A 16,048-nucleotide genomic window follows, 5' to 3' on the forward strand; every position below is an offset into this window, starting at 1 on the left:
TGTATATGTGCTGCTGAGGAATCAAACCTAGGGCTTCATGTATACGAGGCAAGCATTCGTGCACACTAGGCCATATTCCCAGCTCCACGTCCCTAAGACTTTATCCCCAGTGAACCACCGAAAAAGCTGGAAGTGGCTCAGTCAAGTGATAAGAGTGCCAAAAGGCATTCAGAGCAAAAGGCTCAGACCCTGAGTGAAAGTTCCAGGAACAACACATTAAAATGAATGAATGAATAAATAAATAGGACTACGGCAGCGAATAGCTCGGATCAAAAGACACAGACTTGGGGGCCTTTTAGTTAACTTACAGAGCCCAGCAAAGGCATCTTTTGAGTGGTCTCTTACCCTGTTCTGCCCATACCACAGCCCCACTCCCTGCTCTGATACTCCCTCCGGTCCCTCTCACCCACTTGGGAAGGGTTAACAGTGTTTTATGTTGTATTGTTACCTGCTTCTTGTTAATTTAATTGATCTGATCTTTTCCAGGCAGGGCAGGGCAGGGCTAGGGGCTGACCTTCTCTGTCTCTTGACCTTAGCTCCCAGAATAACCTTACAGTCTACTTTTTGAAACAGGGCGCGCGTGGAGTGCGTGTGTGTGGCGGAGGAGGAGGAAGCAGAGGAGGAGGAGTGGGAGGAGGAGGAGGAGGGAAGAAGAAGAGGAGGAGGAGGAAGGCAGTTCCTTCATGGCTTTGAGAAGGCAGCATCCCAAGGCCTGGCTGGCCCCCTTGGCGGCCGGCTGGCACCGCGGGCGCCCCCTGCTGCCCGACAGCGGCAGCGCGGCTCGGATGGCTCCGGGTGTGAAGCCCGCAGCCCGGGCCCGGGAGCGGGCGTCTCGAGGCGGGGGAGCTGCCGGGGCACGGTGACTCGACACTGTGGCTCCGAGCGGAGCCCGGAGAGGACGTGGTCCCCCCCCCCACACACCCGTGGCCCCGCCCTGTCGATCCAGCTGTTCAGGGTTAATGTCGCCTTCCCGCGGGAGCTGCCCACGGGAGGCGGGCGCGGGCGGGAAGCTGGGGGCGGCCCAGGTGAGACCCACGTGGGGTCTCGAAGCTGCTGTAATCCTAGGAGGCTGAGATAGGAGCATCACGGTTCAAAACCAGTCCGGGGCAGGAGAATCCGTGGGATCCTTACCTCCAATTCACCACCAGGAAAGGCCCCCCAAGGGGAGCGAGCCATGGCCCAAGTGGCGATGGCTGAGGTGGACCGCGTCCCGCGTTCCTCCCACTTCCCACCGCATGATGTCGCTGTTGCTCACAGTTAGAGGACACCGAGCAAGACCGACCCCCAGTGCCTCTCCCTCTTGGCTTTACTAAATCAGAACCTGGGGGTGAGGCCCAGCTACCTGCATTGTTCCACGAGCCGACCACGGCATCCTGAAGCACACCCAAATGTGAGAACCACTCGTATAAGGTCACTCGGCAAGTTCTGGAGCGCCTTAGGTCTTTGCCTGCCTGTGGGTGGTCAAGGCAACCCAAGCTGCCCTACTCTGCGGGCCTAACTTGGGTTGGACCTAAAGTCACAGAGCTTCTGCAGCTACAGAACAGAGATCATAGTGACTACCTGGCTCGAATCCCACCCCTGGGTTAAGTGTGAGCTTTCTGGCTGGTTACTGAACTAGACACTACTAAAGTTTGCCTAGTGTAACACAGAGATTGTAATAACACCCATTTCCCAGACTGTTACAAGAATGAAGCGTTTAATGATCATTTGCCTGACATCTGTTTGTAAGTACCTGAATGTAAATCAAAGACACAGTGTGATTGTTGCAAAAATCAAACATAAACTCACATGTGCCAGGCTTTGCAGGAGTTCATGGGACAATCGAAAAGAGAATTCAAACCTGGTGGGGGGTGGGGGGGGTTGGATTAGCCCCAGTGCAGAAATGTGACCATAGGGTTAACCATGATTGTTGATGCGTGCTCAAGTAAATGGAGTGTGTGTGTGTGTGTGTTGTGTGTGTGTGTGTGTGTGAAAAAGCTAACAGTTCCATTGGGAATGATTGGAATGAGGGTACAGACAGGAGAGAGTGAGAGAAAGAAAGGGGAAGGAAGATAATCTCTTTATTCAGTAGGAAAGTGGAGGAAAGCGGGCAAGGCATATACAAGACACTTGAGGGTTAAACACACCATTTCAAGTTACCAGTCACCAAGAGAAGGACTCTCAGGGAGAAGGGGAGATGCTGACTGGAGAATGAGACGGCCAGTAATGAGGACAGGTGACCATTGTTGCTATGTTTACCAGCTCAGGCGCCCCTGGGGGACGGAAGCAGCGTGTGGAGAGCTCGGCTGAGTGTTCTGAGCAGCCGCCCTGGGTGTTCTCAGGTGCACCTGCGCCTCGCCGGCGCCTGACTACGGCATAAACAGGTAGGGGACTCGAGGGTCAGCAGAGAATTCTGAGTCCCACAGCTGCCCAGGGCTGCTGGCAGCTGCTCAGAAAAGGCAGCTGGGGTGCACGCCTGGCCTTTTCTCTGTGCTAGGAGTGAAGATGTGTGGAGACCGAGGAAGGCACATGCAAGCACCTGGGCTGTGAGCCTCTCTTCCTGCCCACTGGGTGGCTCTGTAGAGAGCCCTGGCCACGTGTCTCGGGTTGCTCTGGCCTTGGTTGACCCAGGGGTGCAGGCCCCCCAGGCACTGTGGAGCAGAGAAGGTCAGCTCAGCTTCCCCAGATGTGGGGATCCCTCACCCCCTAATGGATCTGTCTTTGGGACACTTGTGCTGTGAACTTGTCAAAAGAAGTGTCTGATTCAGCTCCTGGCTTAAGACCCCTGACTACTGAACGTCCAAAGAAGGGAGAGCAGAGGAAACCAGCTGCAGAGCATGCACAGCTGTGCTTCAGGATAACTAACGTGCAGGCAGGTGGGCGGCCCAAGTCCACTTGCTTCTGTGCTTTCGGTTCCATTCCCCACACAATCACCCAAAGTCACTTTGTCCCTTAGTACCCAGCGCAGTGTCACTTAAGATCTCAGTAATGCAGTGTAGTGCTGTGACCATTCAGAGGTTCCCCTACAGAACAGCATGCCTATTTCTGTGTTATCCTATGGCTGCTAAGCACAGGTTAGCCCACCTGTGATACATAGCCAAAAGCGGGCACAGGGGACACAGTGTCCAGAGATCAGGGACATTGGGTAATGAGGACAGGAGTAGGACCCTGTAACTCACTAATGCTATCCCAACTTCCTCAAACCCGCATTCTGTGTTCTAGGTGTCCTCTTCTCCCTGCATTGGTTGGGTAAACCTCCAGGACAATCGGCACTGTCTGCACTGGAGTTTACCTTGAGGAAAGGAGGAATTTTGATCAACAGAGAGGACGATGGGAAAGGGTCGTGGTAAGGGAAAGGTCGAGATGCAAAAGGCAAAGCTGCATCTTCCCAGGCCCCTAGCACCCCAAAGAACCCCTTCTTGTTTGGGAGAGTAGGTGGAAAGAGGAGAGTCTCATTCAGGAGCCTGTCTCAGGCAGCTGGAAACATCTAGCAAGAGCTGGTACATTCTGGGCTCCCCCGCCCCCTCCCGCCACAATCCATACTACACGGAGTGCTGGCTGGAGGAGGAAGGGGACAGAATGCCATCTGGACACCGGGCACTCTCTCACACTGGTCTCAGGCAACCGTGTCGGGTCAGCTGCTAGTTCATCAGATAATACTGCTGCAGCAAAGAGGCTTAGGTGCGTCTCCCTGGCAACCACAGCGGGCACGCCTCCAACGTCAGCAGGCAGAGTGGCTTGAGCCTCCTGGGACAGGCACACTCCACAAACAGCCGCCCTGCTGGATCGCTCCTCCTGTCTGGGCTGTTTTCGCTGGCAATTCTTCTTGGAGTGAGAAAGAGCAAGAAGCACAAGGAGGCAGCCTGAAGGAGAAGGGGGGCGCGGGCCTTGGAGGATGTAGCTCAGTCACCCTACCCTCGCCCACCCCTGGCTGCCCAACTTTCTGCTTTTCCCTACAAAGAGCCAGACTACTCCCAGACTGGGAAGGAAAGAGTGAGTGGTACTTTCCCTGTGGCTTTGGCAGTGGCTGACTTCAGGAAAACAGGTAAGATGGAGTCTCCCCAGGAGGCAGAGGCTTACCCATGTACCCCAACCCCGCGGGCAGGAGGCAGAGCCGGACCAGGTGCTGGCGGCTCACACCATCACAAGAGGTCAGTTCAGAAAACAGGTGTGCTGGGCACTAGTGGCTCACACCTGTAATCCTAGCTACTCAGGAGGCTGAGATCTGAGGGTCATAGTTCAAAGCTAACCTGGGCAGCAAAGTCCATGAGACTCTATCTCCAATGAACCACCAAAAAGCTGGAAGTGGAGCGGTGGCTAAAGTGGTAGAGCACTAGCATTGGGATAAAAAGCTCAAGGACAGAACTCAGCCCCTACGTTCAAACCTCGGGACCAGCACAAAAAGAAAAAGAGGTAGAGCCAAGGCTGGGATGGTAGTGAGCTAGGAGGGGTGGCCTGGCATGAGGTGGCAGCCTGAGAACCACAGAACAGGCTGGAACAGAGCCCAGAGAGTGAGGGGTGGCCCCCGCGGCCCTTATCGCTTGTAGGAGCTGAGTGGACTCAAGCGGTATCCTCAGGACCCGGTCCTTGCCCTTGTAAGCTGCAGCCCCTGGATCCTCTGTGGTGAGGAAGCCAGTCCCACCATTATCTCTTCTGCTTTTATGGAGAGAGCACAGACGTGTGTGTGTGTGTGTGTGTGTGTGTGTGTGTGTGTGTGTGTGTGTGTGTAAACCCAAATTAGAGGTTCTCTCACTGATCCTCCAGCTTTAGCATCTGTAAGTCCACAGCACAGTCAGGTTGAGGGACACAAGACACACGAGTGACAGGTAGGCCTTAGTCCCCTCAACCACGGGACCATCTTTGAGGTCCTGGCCTGCTATCTAGGACATGGGCCTGGGCAGGTTGGTATAGGGTGAAGCTCCAAGGAAATGACCACACTTGGCAGGAAAGTCTGATTGTGACTCTCAAATGAGGGTAGAGTTACTTGGAGAACAGCCTTAGCCACTGTGGTCACTTGGCAGTGAGCACTTGTTCTCCCTGGGTTCATTTCTACTTCTGTATGAGGAGGACTGACTCCTCCTGGTTTGTCCATTCATCCACCCATCCATCCATCCATCCATCCATCCATCCACTTGTCCATCCATCCAGGAACTATTTATCAGTGTCTACTGTGTGCCAAGCATGCTACAAATATAGCTCTTGCTTCACAGGTTGTAGTGAATGAGAGAACTATGACCCCAAACTGGAGATCCATGTTCCTTACAGATAGGCCCTGTGCCAGGCTCCAGTGGTGCCAGGCCCGGGGCTACCTCTTGGGTAGCGTGAGAAGTGGGCTGTTGGGAGGAGTTCACTGTTGAGGTGCAGGTTAATGAGTAGATCTTTGCCAAGTGGTTCTCAGAGGACTTGAAGGTCAGGCTGAGTCATACCAGGCTTGATGGATTATAGGTTATTTTTCTATGTTGCCAACAAGAAAGAAGGTCCACTCACATTCTGTGAAGTTGGACTTGGGCCTTGGGAAAGAAAAACACAGCTGAGGTTGAAAGATGAATGAGAGAAGGGAGCAGCTCTGCTATGAACTGTCTGCAGAGTCTCGGCCCAGACTCACGGTGTAGCTTCAGCTGCTTGATGAGGTTAGCCTGGACTCTGGGACAGCTTGTGTCAGGCGCTTCTCAATGGCCACAGGCCCCGAGGGTCACCAGGGACAGCCCCTCCCCTGCCCTGAAGATGGCTCAGTTGCCGAAGTGGACAAGCCAGGGCCACAGCCCCTTGCGTGTGGCTCTCTTTGGGCCAAGAAATCAACATCTCTTGGAGCAAAGACTGCCTCTTCCACTGGCTGTCAGGGAACTGGGACAGGGCCTGGAACCCACTAGAAGCTGTGGGAACCCTCCTTTCTCCTGCAAGGAGGTGCTGATCTTGTTCCCACATGGTTCTCACCACTGAGTATCCCTGATCTCTATCCTGTCTGCCTGGGACCAGAGATGCCTCTTGCCTCTTGGCCCTTTGGTGAGGGATGGTCCTCCTTGCATTTCTAATGAGCCACAGCTGGCAGTCCTGTCTCCCAGGAAGCAATGGAAAACTCGCTGTCCTCAGAGATGTTCATAAATAGGCTGGAGAGAAGCCTTAGTGGGGTGGGAGGAAGAGGGGATAATGAAGGGGAGAGGCAGGAAGTGGGACATGGGGAATGAGAGGAAGGTGTTGGGAGAGCAACATCAAGGGGCACAGAGGACACCTTGCAAGGCTTTTACTATCCTGAGACTCCCCCACAAGAACTTTCTCTCCAAGGAGGAGGCTCAGCTCTCCGTGTGCCAACCAGAACACAGGGCTGGGGGAGGTCGGGAGCAGAGCTGGGGTCAAACTTGCAGCAAGCTTTTTTTTGGAGCCTAGAACATATTCTCAGAAGAATGCTGTAAGTGAACTAAATTGAAGTCCATTGGATTAAACAAAAAACAGCTTTGTTGAACTACAGCTCTCGCTCTCTCTCTCTCTCTCTCTCTCTCTCTCTCTCTCTCTCTCTCTCTCTCTCTCTCTCTCTTCTCTCTCTCCCTCTCCCTCTCTCTCCCCCTATCCTTCTCCCTCTGCATTCTTCCTGTGGTTTAAGCTCAGGACCTGGAGACTGTTCCTGAACTATTTTGCTCAAGGCTAGTGATCTACAAATTGAGCCACAGCTCTACTTCCTCATGGACTTTTTCCCAGGCTGGCTTTGAACTGAGATCCTCAGATAACAGGGTTTTTGTTTGTTTGTTTATTTGTTTTGTATTTTGCTGGCGCCAGGGCTTGAACTCAGTGCCTCAGCTTCTTGTTCATCTTTTTGAGCCATGCCACCAGTCTGGCATCACCCTGATGACCTGGACATAAGGAGACACTCTCAGAAAGGACCATGAGATTTAGAGGGGTGTTAGCCACCCCAGACCTCAGCCATTGTTCTAGCAGTTCTGCTCTTCCTGCTTTGGGCATCGGTTTCACTGTCTCCGCCGTTCCCTCCAGCGGTCAGGCGGGAATAGAGGAAGCACATCCTCGCAGACCTCGCTTCTGCCCTCTGAACTCCTTGTTGTTGTTCTTTGGCAGTACTGGGGTTTGAACTCAGTTGCTCTGTCACTTAAGCCGTACTCTCAGCCCTTTTTGCTTTCGTTGCTTTTCTGACTAGGGTCTCACATTTTTGCCTAGGCTGGCGCGGAGTCTTGCTAATTGTTTTTCTTATTTTGCTAATTGTTTTGCCTGAGTCTCCATCCTCCTGGCCTCTGCCTCTTGCTTGCTTAGCAAGGCCTTCTGAATCCTTCAGTTATCAGTCTACCTGCTTGTCATAAGAATGGCGATTCTGGTCATTTGAGTCTCACAGGGACTCCAAGGAGGGGGCCATTCTGTTGTACTTAATCCCTTTCATGAGTAAGGAAGCCGAGGACTCGCTGGTTAATGAGCTTGAACAGAGCTACAGGAGAGGAATGAGCCAGAGCTCCCAGGGTGTCCTGGGTGAAGCCCAGGAGAGCTGTGCCGTGTGGGGGCACCGCACTGCTTCTCTGCTCCTTTTCCTTCTCCTCTTGAATGGCGCCCCCTGGAGGGAGCCCTGCGCCCTGCATAGCGGCAGGCACAGGAAAGACACTCAGCCCTGGATTTGCTGGGCCCCAAGTGATGAGAACCAGGCCTGGGCTTCAGTCTGCAGCCCCCAGGCTGGTGCAGCACACCCACAGCCCGAGGTCTCCCTGCCGGTGGAGAGGGGCCACGGCAGACCAATGGTGGCACCCAGAGCACGGCAGAGGTGCTGGGGAACCAAGCGGAGGGCTCACCTCGATATTTTACAAATTTTACATTGTGAATATGTGCAAGCACGCAGGAAAGTGCAGTAAATGCCCATATATCCCTCCAGATAAGACAACGGCTTGCATTTTGCTATGTTTGTCCTGTTTATTGGTTTGTTTTGTGTACATATATGTATGGGTTTTTTTTTCTGAAAGAGTTGAATGTAAATTGTTGTAGAGATCCATAAACATTTCAGCATCACCTCCTAATATCACCTAAATTTTAATGCTCTCTCTCTCTGTGTGTGTGTGTGTGTGTGTGTGTGTGTGTGTGTGTGTGTGTGTGTGTGTTCCAGTCCTGGACCTTGAACTCGGGGCCTGGGCCTGCAGTCCCTGAGCTATTTTTGCTCAAGGCTAGAGCACTAACACTTGAGCCACAGCTCCACTTGTGGATTTTTGGTGGTTTTTTTGGAGACAGGATCTTACTGTCCTGAGTAGCTAGGATTACAGGTGTAAGCCCCCAGCACTGACTTCTTAGTGCTATTTTTATACCTAGGGAAATTAATAACCATTCCCTAACATCCAGTCATATTCAAATTTTCCCAATGGTACTGATGTATTTTGTTTTGTTTTGCTTTTTTATTTTTATTTATTTTTTTTTTTGGCCAGTCCTGGGCCTTGGACTCAGGGCCTGAGCACTGTCCCTGGCTTCTTCCCGCTCAAGGCTAGCACTCTGCCACTTGAGCCACAGCGCCGCTTCTGGCCGTTTTCCGTATATGTGGTGCTGGAGAATCGAACCTAGGGCCTCGTGTATCCGAGGCAGGCACTCTTGCCACTAGGCTATATCCCCAGCCCCATTGTTTTGCTTTTTTAATAATGCAGGGCCTGGGTACTGTCCCCAAACTTGTTTTTGTGCAACGTTAGTTCTACCATTGTGCCCTAGCTGCACTTCCATCTTGGTTTAGTAGAGATAAGAGTCTCATAGACTTTCCTGCCTGGCTTGGATGGTGATCATCAGGTCTCAGCCTCCTGAGTAGCTAGCATTACAGGCACGAGGGACCAGTGGCTGGTCCTACTATGTTTAAACAAAGATTCAATCCATGGTGATTCATCAGAGGCCAGCTGTAAGTGCCACTGGCTGAAAGGAAGCAGGACTCCATTGCAGGCAGGCTCTGTGGTCACCGTGGCATGGCTGAGCCCACGCTGGGGAGCTGAGTGCCAGGGACCTGAAGCTGACACAAAGGAGTTGGGCTCTGCCATGATGGTGCCTTCAGAGCAAGGGTAGGGCAGAGCCAACCGTGCCAAGTGCCCAGGGCAGGTCACTCTTACTGTTGACCAATGGTACAGAGTCAGGACTGGCACCTGCAGATAAAGTAGTCAATTCTGGATTGTGGCTGGATAGCCTGCCTGCCTCTCTTGTCCCTGCTTTCCCCCTGTTCCTCCCTCCCTCCTGTGCTCTTAAGAACTTAATCAGACCTGCCCCATAGCCTCCTGGGAGATCAGCTGGCATGAGAGACAGAAATAGCTCCACCAGAAGAAGCCTTGTCTCTATCAAAGCCTTGATCCTGGCAGGTCAGGGGTGGGTGGGAGGAGAATGTTTGGAACACCTTCCCCCTTCCCACGGAACCTACCACCTGGGGCTGAGAAGCTCTGATACTACAGAAAACTCAGAACTTATGTACCCCTACCCAGCCATTGTCCTCCAATGAAGCACCTGGCTGTTGAGGCCAACGCAGGTCCCAGGGAAGAGGAAGCCCCCCCAGGCTGCATTTATATTGCTCTGCTGTTCTTTTGGCCTCACTCACCCAGCCTGTGACCAGAAGTCTTGGAGTGAAGATGTGCTGTCCCTGGGCTCATGCCCCCTCCAGATGAGGGACTGAGACCTGGAATCCCACGCCAGATAAATGTCCCCTCTCTTTGCCCTCCAGAGGCCAGTGAGCAGGTGCCTCCCATGGCCCAGTCTCCCATCAGTGTGAACGCCTCTAGGTGGCAAAGAAGCTGTTGATGGGGGCTGTTCATAGGGCCTTGGGTGCCAAGGCAGGGGTGTCCCGAGGCAGATTTGCAAAGCTTTCAGCTATAGGAATGGACCAAAAGGGAGGTGGTTGGAAGAGAAAGGCCGAGAGTTCTCAGCATGAATCTGAATGTATATTTGCAAGCAAGGAAGGAGAACATATTATATTTAACACTTTGTTTTTTTTTAATTTTTAAAATTTATTTTTTTATTATCTTTAAGTAGTTGTACAAAAGAGTTGACAATTCAATGTGTCCATTTGTGGGTGCAATGCAATTTAACTTCCTTTGTAATTTATAAATTCTTGGACATTTGCATATATGTAACTTTTAGTTGTTTGTAAATATAGTGTTATAAGGTATTTCAAAAGAATATACATTCTGATGATGATGATGATGATGATTGACAGTAGTAATTGTAATGGAGCCTGACTATCAAAGGGAGCTGACTAGGAATGGACCAGCAAGGGCAGTAGGGGAGATGGGAAAGGAGGGGGATGCTGGGATAAAGAGGATTGAAGGAAGTTGAGTATATATGTATATCATGTCAGCATTGTAAGGTCCGCCAGACATGGGACTCTTGGGATAGCATGGATTTGACATTCTGATAAAGCCTAACTTCCCTAGCAGCCATTCATCGTTGATTCATTCGTCAAGCATCATTTATGTGTACACATGTGAAGGCACACAGGGACCCTGCTCTCCAGGTCTTTAGAAGGAAAAACCCATCACATCCCTGCAAGAGGTACCTGCGGTTGCTGAAGTAGTCCGAATTGATTGAGGAGAAGAAGGGGTGACTCTAGATGATGAAGAGAATCAGAGAAGGTGTCATGGGTCAGAGCAGGCTGAAGGGCGGATGTAGGCTTCAGATACAGGGGCTCATGTAGAAGGTGGCCCAGTTGGAGAACCCACCTGTGCTGCAAAGCATAAAGGGGGCTGCCTGAGCAGGGCATCCATGTGACAGCAGAACCTTAACTTACCATCATACTCGTACAGGGTTCTATGCAGAGCAGGTTTGGTGAATGACTGGATGGATGAGGTGGATGGATGAATGGATACGTGGATAGATGGGTGGATGAGTGGGTGGGTGGACAGACAGGTAGGATGGATAGATGGATGGATATGAGCTATGATCTCTGGTATGCCCTGGTCCTGGGGAGAATTGCATTTGTGCTTCTGATGATAGCCAAGGTGACTATCATTCCTGATCTAAAACCTGACGTGGCTCTTCCAGATGCCCCACTTCCTCTTTCTACCCATTCCCCCTTGTCCAGGCAAGATGTCCTCTTTCTGCTGAACCTTCTAGATTCAGTGAGGAGAATCTGGGACTTATTTGTTTGTCAACCATGCAGTCTCTTGCTTTCAGGTCTCTACAAAAATAAGAGTACATTCCAGCTCCCAATTCTTGGATAAATCCTCCTTTAGCTCCTAGCTTGTTTCCTCATTTTTCCCTAGAGGAGTGGATTCCTTGACCTCCCTGGCTAGGAGCTGGTCCCTCATGTCTCTGCAGCCAGGCTGCTCCTGCTGACCCATCTCAGCTCAGCCACATCACTTTATGATTGCCTTGACTGTGCCAGGTTCCCTCCCCAGGAACTGAGCAAGAAACTAGGGGTGTGCATCATCTCCCTGGCACCTGTGCGTAGCTCTCAGAACTCAGCACCTCACAGAGGGTCTGACCACAGTGTTCAGTGAGCATCTATAAAATAACTGGATCGATCTTTATTGTCTTTTTTTTTTTTTTTTGCCAGTCCTGGGGCTTGGACTCAGGGCCTGAGCACTGTCCCTGGCTTCTTCCCGCTCAAGGCTAGCACTCTGCCACTAGAGCCACAGCGCCACTTCTGGCCATTTTCTGTATATGTGGTGCTGGGGAATCGAACCCAGGGCCTCATGTATATGAGGCAGGCACTCTTGCCACTAGGCCATATCCCCAGCCCGATCTTTATTGTCTTAACTCATTTGGGTTAATCCCAGAATAAAGGAGAAGTTAAAGTTGCTACATAATACATTAGTCATCAGTGTGTGTGTGTGTGTGTGTGTGTGTGTGTGTGTGTGTGTGATTCCTTCTTTTTTTTTTTTTGGCCAGTCCTGGGCTTGAACTCAGGGCCTGAGCACTGTCCCTGGCTTCTTTTTGCTCAAAGCTGCTAGCCTGCCACTTGAGCCACAGCGCCACTTCTGGCCATTTTCTGTATATGTGGTGCTGGGGAATTGAACCCAGGGCCTCATGTATACGAGGCAAGCACTCTTGCCAGTAGGCCATATCCCCAGCCCATGTGATTCCTTCTTAAATGCCAGTGGTAAGATTGTACTCAATTATACACAATATGTTTCCTGCTTTATTTAGAATTAGTGGAGACTCAAGAATCAATTTCTCTGGGCTCAAAAACCAGGATGCTTTAAGGATGGGTCTACCATGAATGAGTGTGTTTATATATGTGAATGTGTATTACTTTTAGGTGGTTCTCACGGTATCTGAAGTTTATTCACAATGACTTCTCACAACAGTCCTATGTTGTTCTATAGAACCAGAGGTACTTGTTGGAGAAGCTAAGTAGCCCACAGGAGGCTGCACACTGGACCGTGTACCAAGTCTTTTCACCTGGACCCCAACTCGCCTCTCTCCCACTTGGCCTCTTGGGTTCTTCCATAACTGGCAGAGGAACCCAGGGAAGACGCCCCCTGGTGCTGCCTGGAGGAGCCATGTCCCTCATCCCATGGCTCCGCTGGAGTGAGGCCTCACCCCGGCTGTCATCCCGGAGCCCAGCTGAGATGGTTCTGGAGACTCTCATGATGGAGCTGGCCGGGCAGATGCGAGAGGCAGAGAGGCAGAAACGGGAGCGCAACAACGCCGTCAGGAAGATCTGCACGGGCGTGGACTACAGCTGGCTGGCCAGCACACCCCGGCTCACCTACGACCTCAGCCCGGGGGAGAGGCTGCAGCTGGAGGACGTCTGCGCCAAGATCCACCCATCCTACTGCGGGCCCGCCATCCTCAGGTGAGTGAGGCACTATGGGTGCCCGCTGCTACGCGGCTGGCTCTAGAGGAGGTGGCTGCAGGGGCAGGGCCCCGGGGCCCCAAGACTGGAACCTAAGGCCTGGAGGACCCAGCTATCTGTTAGAGGGAAAAAGGCAGCAAGAGGAATGGGAAAGGTACAGGGAGTGCCAGGTGAGGCCCAGCTTCTGCAGAAGGCTGGAAGCGGCTCCTGGAGGCACTGGAGAGAGGTGCTGGGTGTGGCTGGCAGGAGCCAAGGCCTTTGAACTTTCTAGATGGTTAGTATTCTGGGTTTCAACAATGGTCTCCTTCATCAGTTTCTCTTCAGTTGTACCTTCTGAGAGAAGCAACTATCCTCTCATTCCAGTTTCCACGCTAGTGGGGGGGGGGGGGGGGGCTTGAACACCGAGCATTGAGAACTTGATTACAGCAATGTCTTGAAGATGAGTGTAGTGCTCTTTGAAGCCATGGCCCGTGTGGCCCTGCCCCCCTTGGATGGATGAAGTCAATGCCAACAACATGCCAGCAGCCAATGCAACAGCCAAGAACGTAAGCAAAGTTCTTTATCAAAGACCATGCATGTTCTTTATTGGCATTTCTCTCCATAAGGAGTTCAAATCCACACTAGAATGTTCTAAAATTCCTCAAATCTTTCCCTTGCACATTGCTTTAGGAGATACACTTTTTTCTTTGAAATTCCCCTTAAGGTCTCCTTTTCATTCTCCAGCCCAAGTGCAAGTGAGGGGAGGCTGTCTTTTATTATACTTTCTGCCCCAGTCACTACTGAAAACTTTGTGGAGTCCTGGCTGGTAGAGGAAAGCAAGTATTAAATGACTCACTGATGATAGGCCTGGTACCTGTGGCTCATGCCCATAATTCTACTCAGGAGGCTGAGATCTGAAGGACTGATGCTAGAGGCCAGCCCAGGAGACACAATCTCCAAAATACCAAGCAAAAATCTAGGCTGGAGGTATGGCTCAAGGGGTAGAGTGCTATCCCAAGAAGCAAGCAAGCAAGCAAAGTGATATATGAGACCCTGAGTTCAAACCCCAGAGCCAGCCAAAGAAAGAAGGAAGGAAAGGAGGAAGGAAGGAAGGAAGGAAGGAAGGAAGGAAGGAAGGAAGGAAGGAAGGAAGGAAGGAAGAAGGAAGGAAGGAAGGAAGGAAGGAAGGAAAGAAGGAAGGAAGGAAGGAAGGAGAAATGGAAGGAAGGACTTGTTCGAACTCTAAGGGAAAACCTTCTAAGCAGAGGCACAGCTTAGGAACCAGAAGGTCCAGGCGCCTCCCAGGCTTGTGGGGCTCCATGTGCTTCTTGCTGGTCTTCAAGGTAAGTGGCAGGAGCTATTTGTGAAGGGCCAGACAGCCCCTGCCTCAGAAGGGGACTGGGAGCTGCCTGAGGAGTAGCAGGGGGCAGTGATGTAATCAGATCTGCATTGCAGAGAGATCACACAGGGCAGTGGGGGGTTAGGAGGCTGAAAGAGGGTTAGCCAGAAAGCCTTGTGCCAGTAAGGCCAGTAAGCACCCTTGAATACTCTAGCACTGATCCCTTAGGTGCTGGTGTCAGGCTCCCTACCTATGTAAGCCCAACAAACCTTCCAGAATCATAGCTGTGGCCCCAGTGGGCATAGGAAGAAGCAGAGCTGGGATTTGAATTCGGGATGCACTGAGGCAGTAGTGAGGCCGAGGGTCTGCCGATTGAGTTCGGGAGCAGGCAGAAATGGATGGATTACAGGCGGCATGGGGTGGGGGTGGGGGGGCGGCGGGCCCTGTAGCATGCTGGGGGCCCACCGCGCATGCCCTTCCTTTTGCCCCAGGTTCAGGCAGCTGCTGGCGGAGCAGGAGCCGGAGGTGCAGGAGGTGTCCCGGCTCTTCCGCACGGTGCTGCAAGAGGTCCTGGAGAGGATGAAGCAGGAGGAGGAGGCCCACAAGCTGACCCGCCAGTGGAGCCTGCGGCCCCGGGGCAGCCTGAGCACCTTCAAGGCCCGCGCGCGCATCTCCCCCTTCGCCAGCGACATCAGGACCATCTCCGAGGACGTGGAGCGAGTCGCCCCGCCGCCACCCCGGACCTGGAGCATGCCCGAGTTCCGGACACCCAAGGCCGACTGACGCCTGCGAGGAGGGCGCGAGAGGCCAGCCCGTCAGCCACCAGTCCTGGAAGCCAGGGCAAGTCTGCTCCTGTAGAGATCCGAGATGGTGGGGCTTACCAGGCTTCCCGCCTCTCTCCTCCCAGACCTTTTTTTTTTTTTTTTTTTTTTTAACCAGTCCTGGGGCTTGAACTCAGGGCCTGAGCACTGTGCTTGGCTTCTTCTTGCTCAGGGCCAGCACTCTGCCACTTGAGCCACAGCGCCACTTCTGGCTTTTTCTGTGTATGTGGTGCTGAGGAATCGAACCCAGGGCTTCATGCATGCAAGGCAAGCTCTCTACCGCTAAGCCACATCCCCAGCCCTCCTCCCAGTTTTTAAATAGAATTTCCAGCCCCCTTAGCAAGTCCTCACCCAAGGTCAGGGCCTCCCACTCCCTCTCTGTCCCTTCTCTGCTGGCCCTGGGCTGGCCCTCTGCTGGTCCATGGGGAAAGGGTGTTGCAATCTCCTGGGCTGGCCAAGCTGCCAAGGACCGCAGATACCATGCATCCACTCTTCAGCCTAGGGATGAAAAATGTAGGCCCAGACAGGGCCATGCTTCTGCCTTAAACTGCAGCCAGATCCCCACCCAGAGATCGCTCCTGTGGAAATAGTCTCTGCCTCTGAGTCCTTGAATCCTGGGCTATGATGGGGCAGACCAAAGCACCTCCGGTCATCTGATCCACCCCTCCCTTGGCATTGCCATCTAAGCTGCTTCCCACAAAAGGGAGCCAGCGGGGTTGTGTATTACCCCACTACACAGCACCACGGCCTTTGTGGCTGGCCTCCACAGCACCTTCCCGAGGCTAAGCTGCAAGGCCTTCAGACTAGCTCAGGTCTCTGATTTCTAGGTTCCTTCTGGACCAGGCCATACCTAGTACTATAACTAATATCAGGTCTACACCCAAATTACCCTAACTACTCCTCCCAAAATATGATTCCTTGCGCCGAGGGCTATTTGAAGCCATTCCTCACAGGTAGTTAAGTCTCAGGCAATGTCCTAATATTCACAGGGGCCCCTGAAAAAACACACTGTTATTTCAAAATTTATTTTGAAATTACGTTAAAAGCTTGACTTGTTTGTTAAAAAAAAAAGGAAATTGACACCTGTCTCATTTTTGAATTGTATTACATATTGTATTAAAGTAAGCTTGGAATCTAAAAATAAAAAAACACACAAAAATGATCATACTCAAGGCAAAAGCAGCAAAATGATTT

The 16,048-nt window shown here is 52.1% G+C and overlaps 1 protein-coding gene across 2 annotated transcripts; it reads left to right on the forward strand.

Annotated features, from left to right (window-relative positions):
- Positions 1 to 12,419: 12,419 nt before the first annotated feature.
- On the forward strand, positions 12,420 to 14,816 carry Rd3 (RD3 regulator of GUCY2D). 2 transcript variants are annotated; one of them, XM_048357826.1, is made up of 2 exons: positions 12,420 to 12,715; positions 14,525 to 14,816. In XM_048357826.1, the coding sequence occupies exons 1-2, from the start codon at positions 12,420 to 12,422 to the stop codon at positions 14,814 to 14,816; spliced, it is 588 nt and encodes a 195-aa protein (XP_048213783.1). The 2 variants fall into 2 exon arrangements, with proteins under 2 accessions (XP_048213783.1, XP_048213784.1); XM_048357827.1 differs by having other exon boundaries at positions 12,420 to 12,640; positions 14,520 to 14,716.
- Positions 14,817 to 16,048: the final 1,232 nt, after the last annotated feature.

This window comes from Perognathus longimembris, chromosome 11 (genome assembly GCF_023159225.1).
Source record: "Perognathus longimembris pacificus isolate PPM17 chromosome 11, ASM2315922v1, whole genome shotgun sequence".
In the NCBI taxonomy this organism is placed as follows: Eukaryota; Metazoa; Chordata; class Mammalia; order Rodentia; family Heteromyidae; genus Perognathus; species Perognathus longimembris.

Coding starts and splice junctions, on each gene's coding strand:
- Rd3 (XM_048357826.1), top strand. CDS start 12,420: ATGTCCCTCATCCCATGGCTCCGCTGGAGTGAGGCCTCACCCCGGCTG. Junction 12,716..14,524: donor TGCGGGCCCGCCATCCTCAG/GTGAGTGAGGCA, acceptor CTTTTGCCCCAG/GTTCAGGCAGCTGCTGGCGG.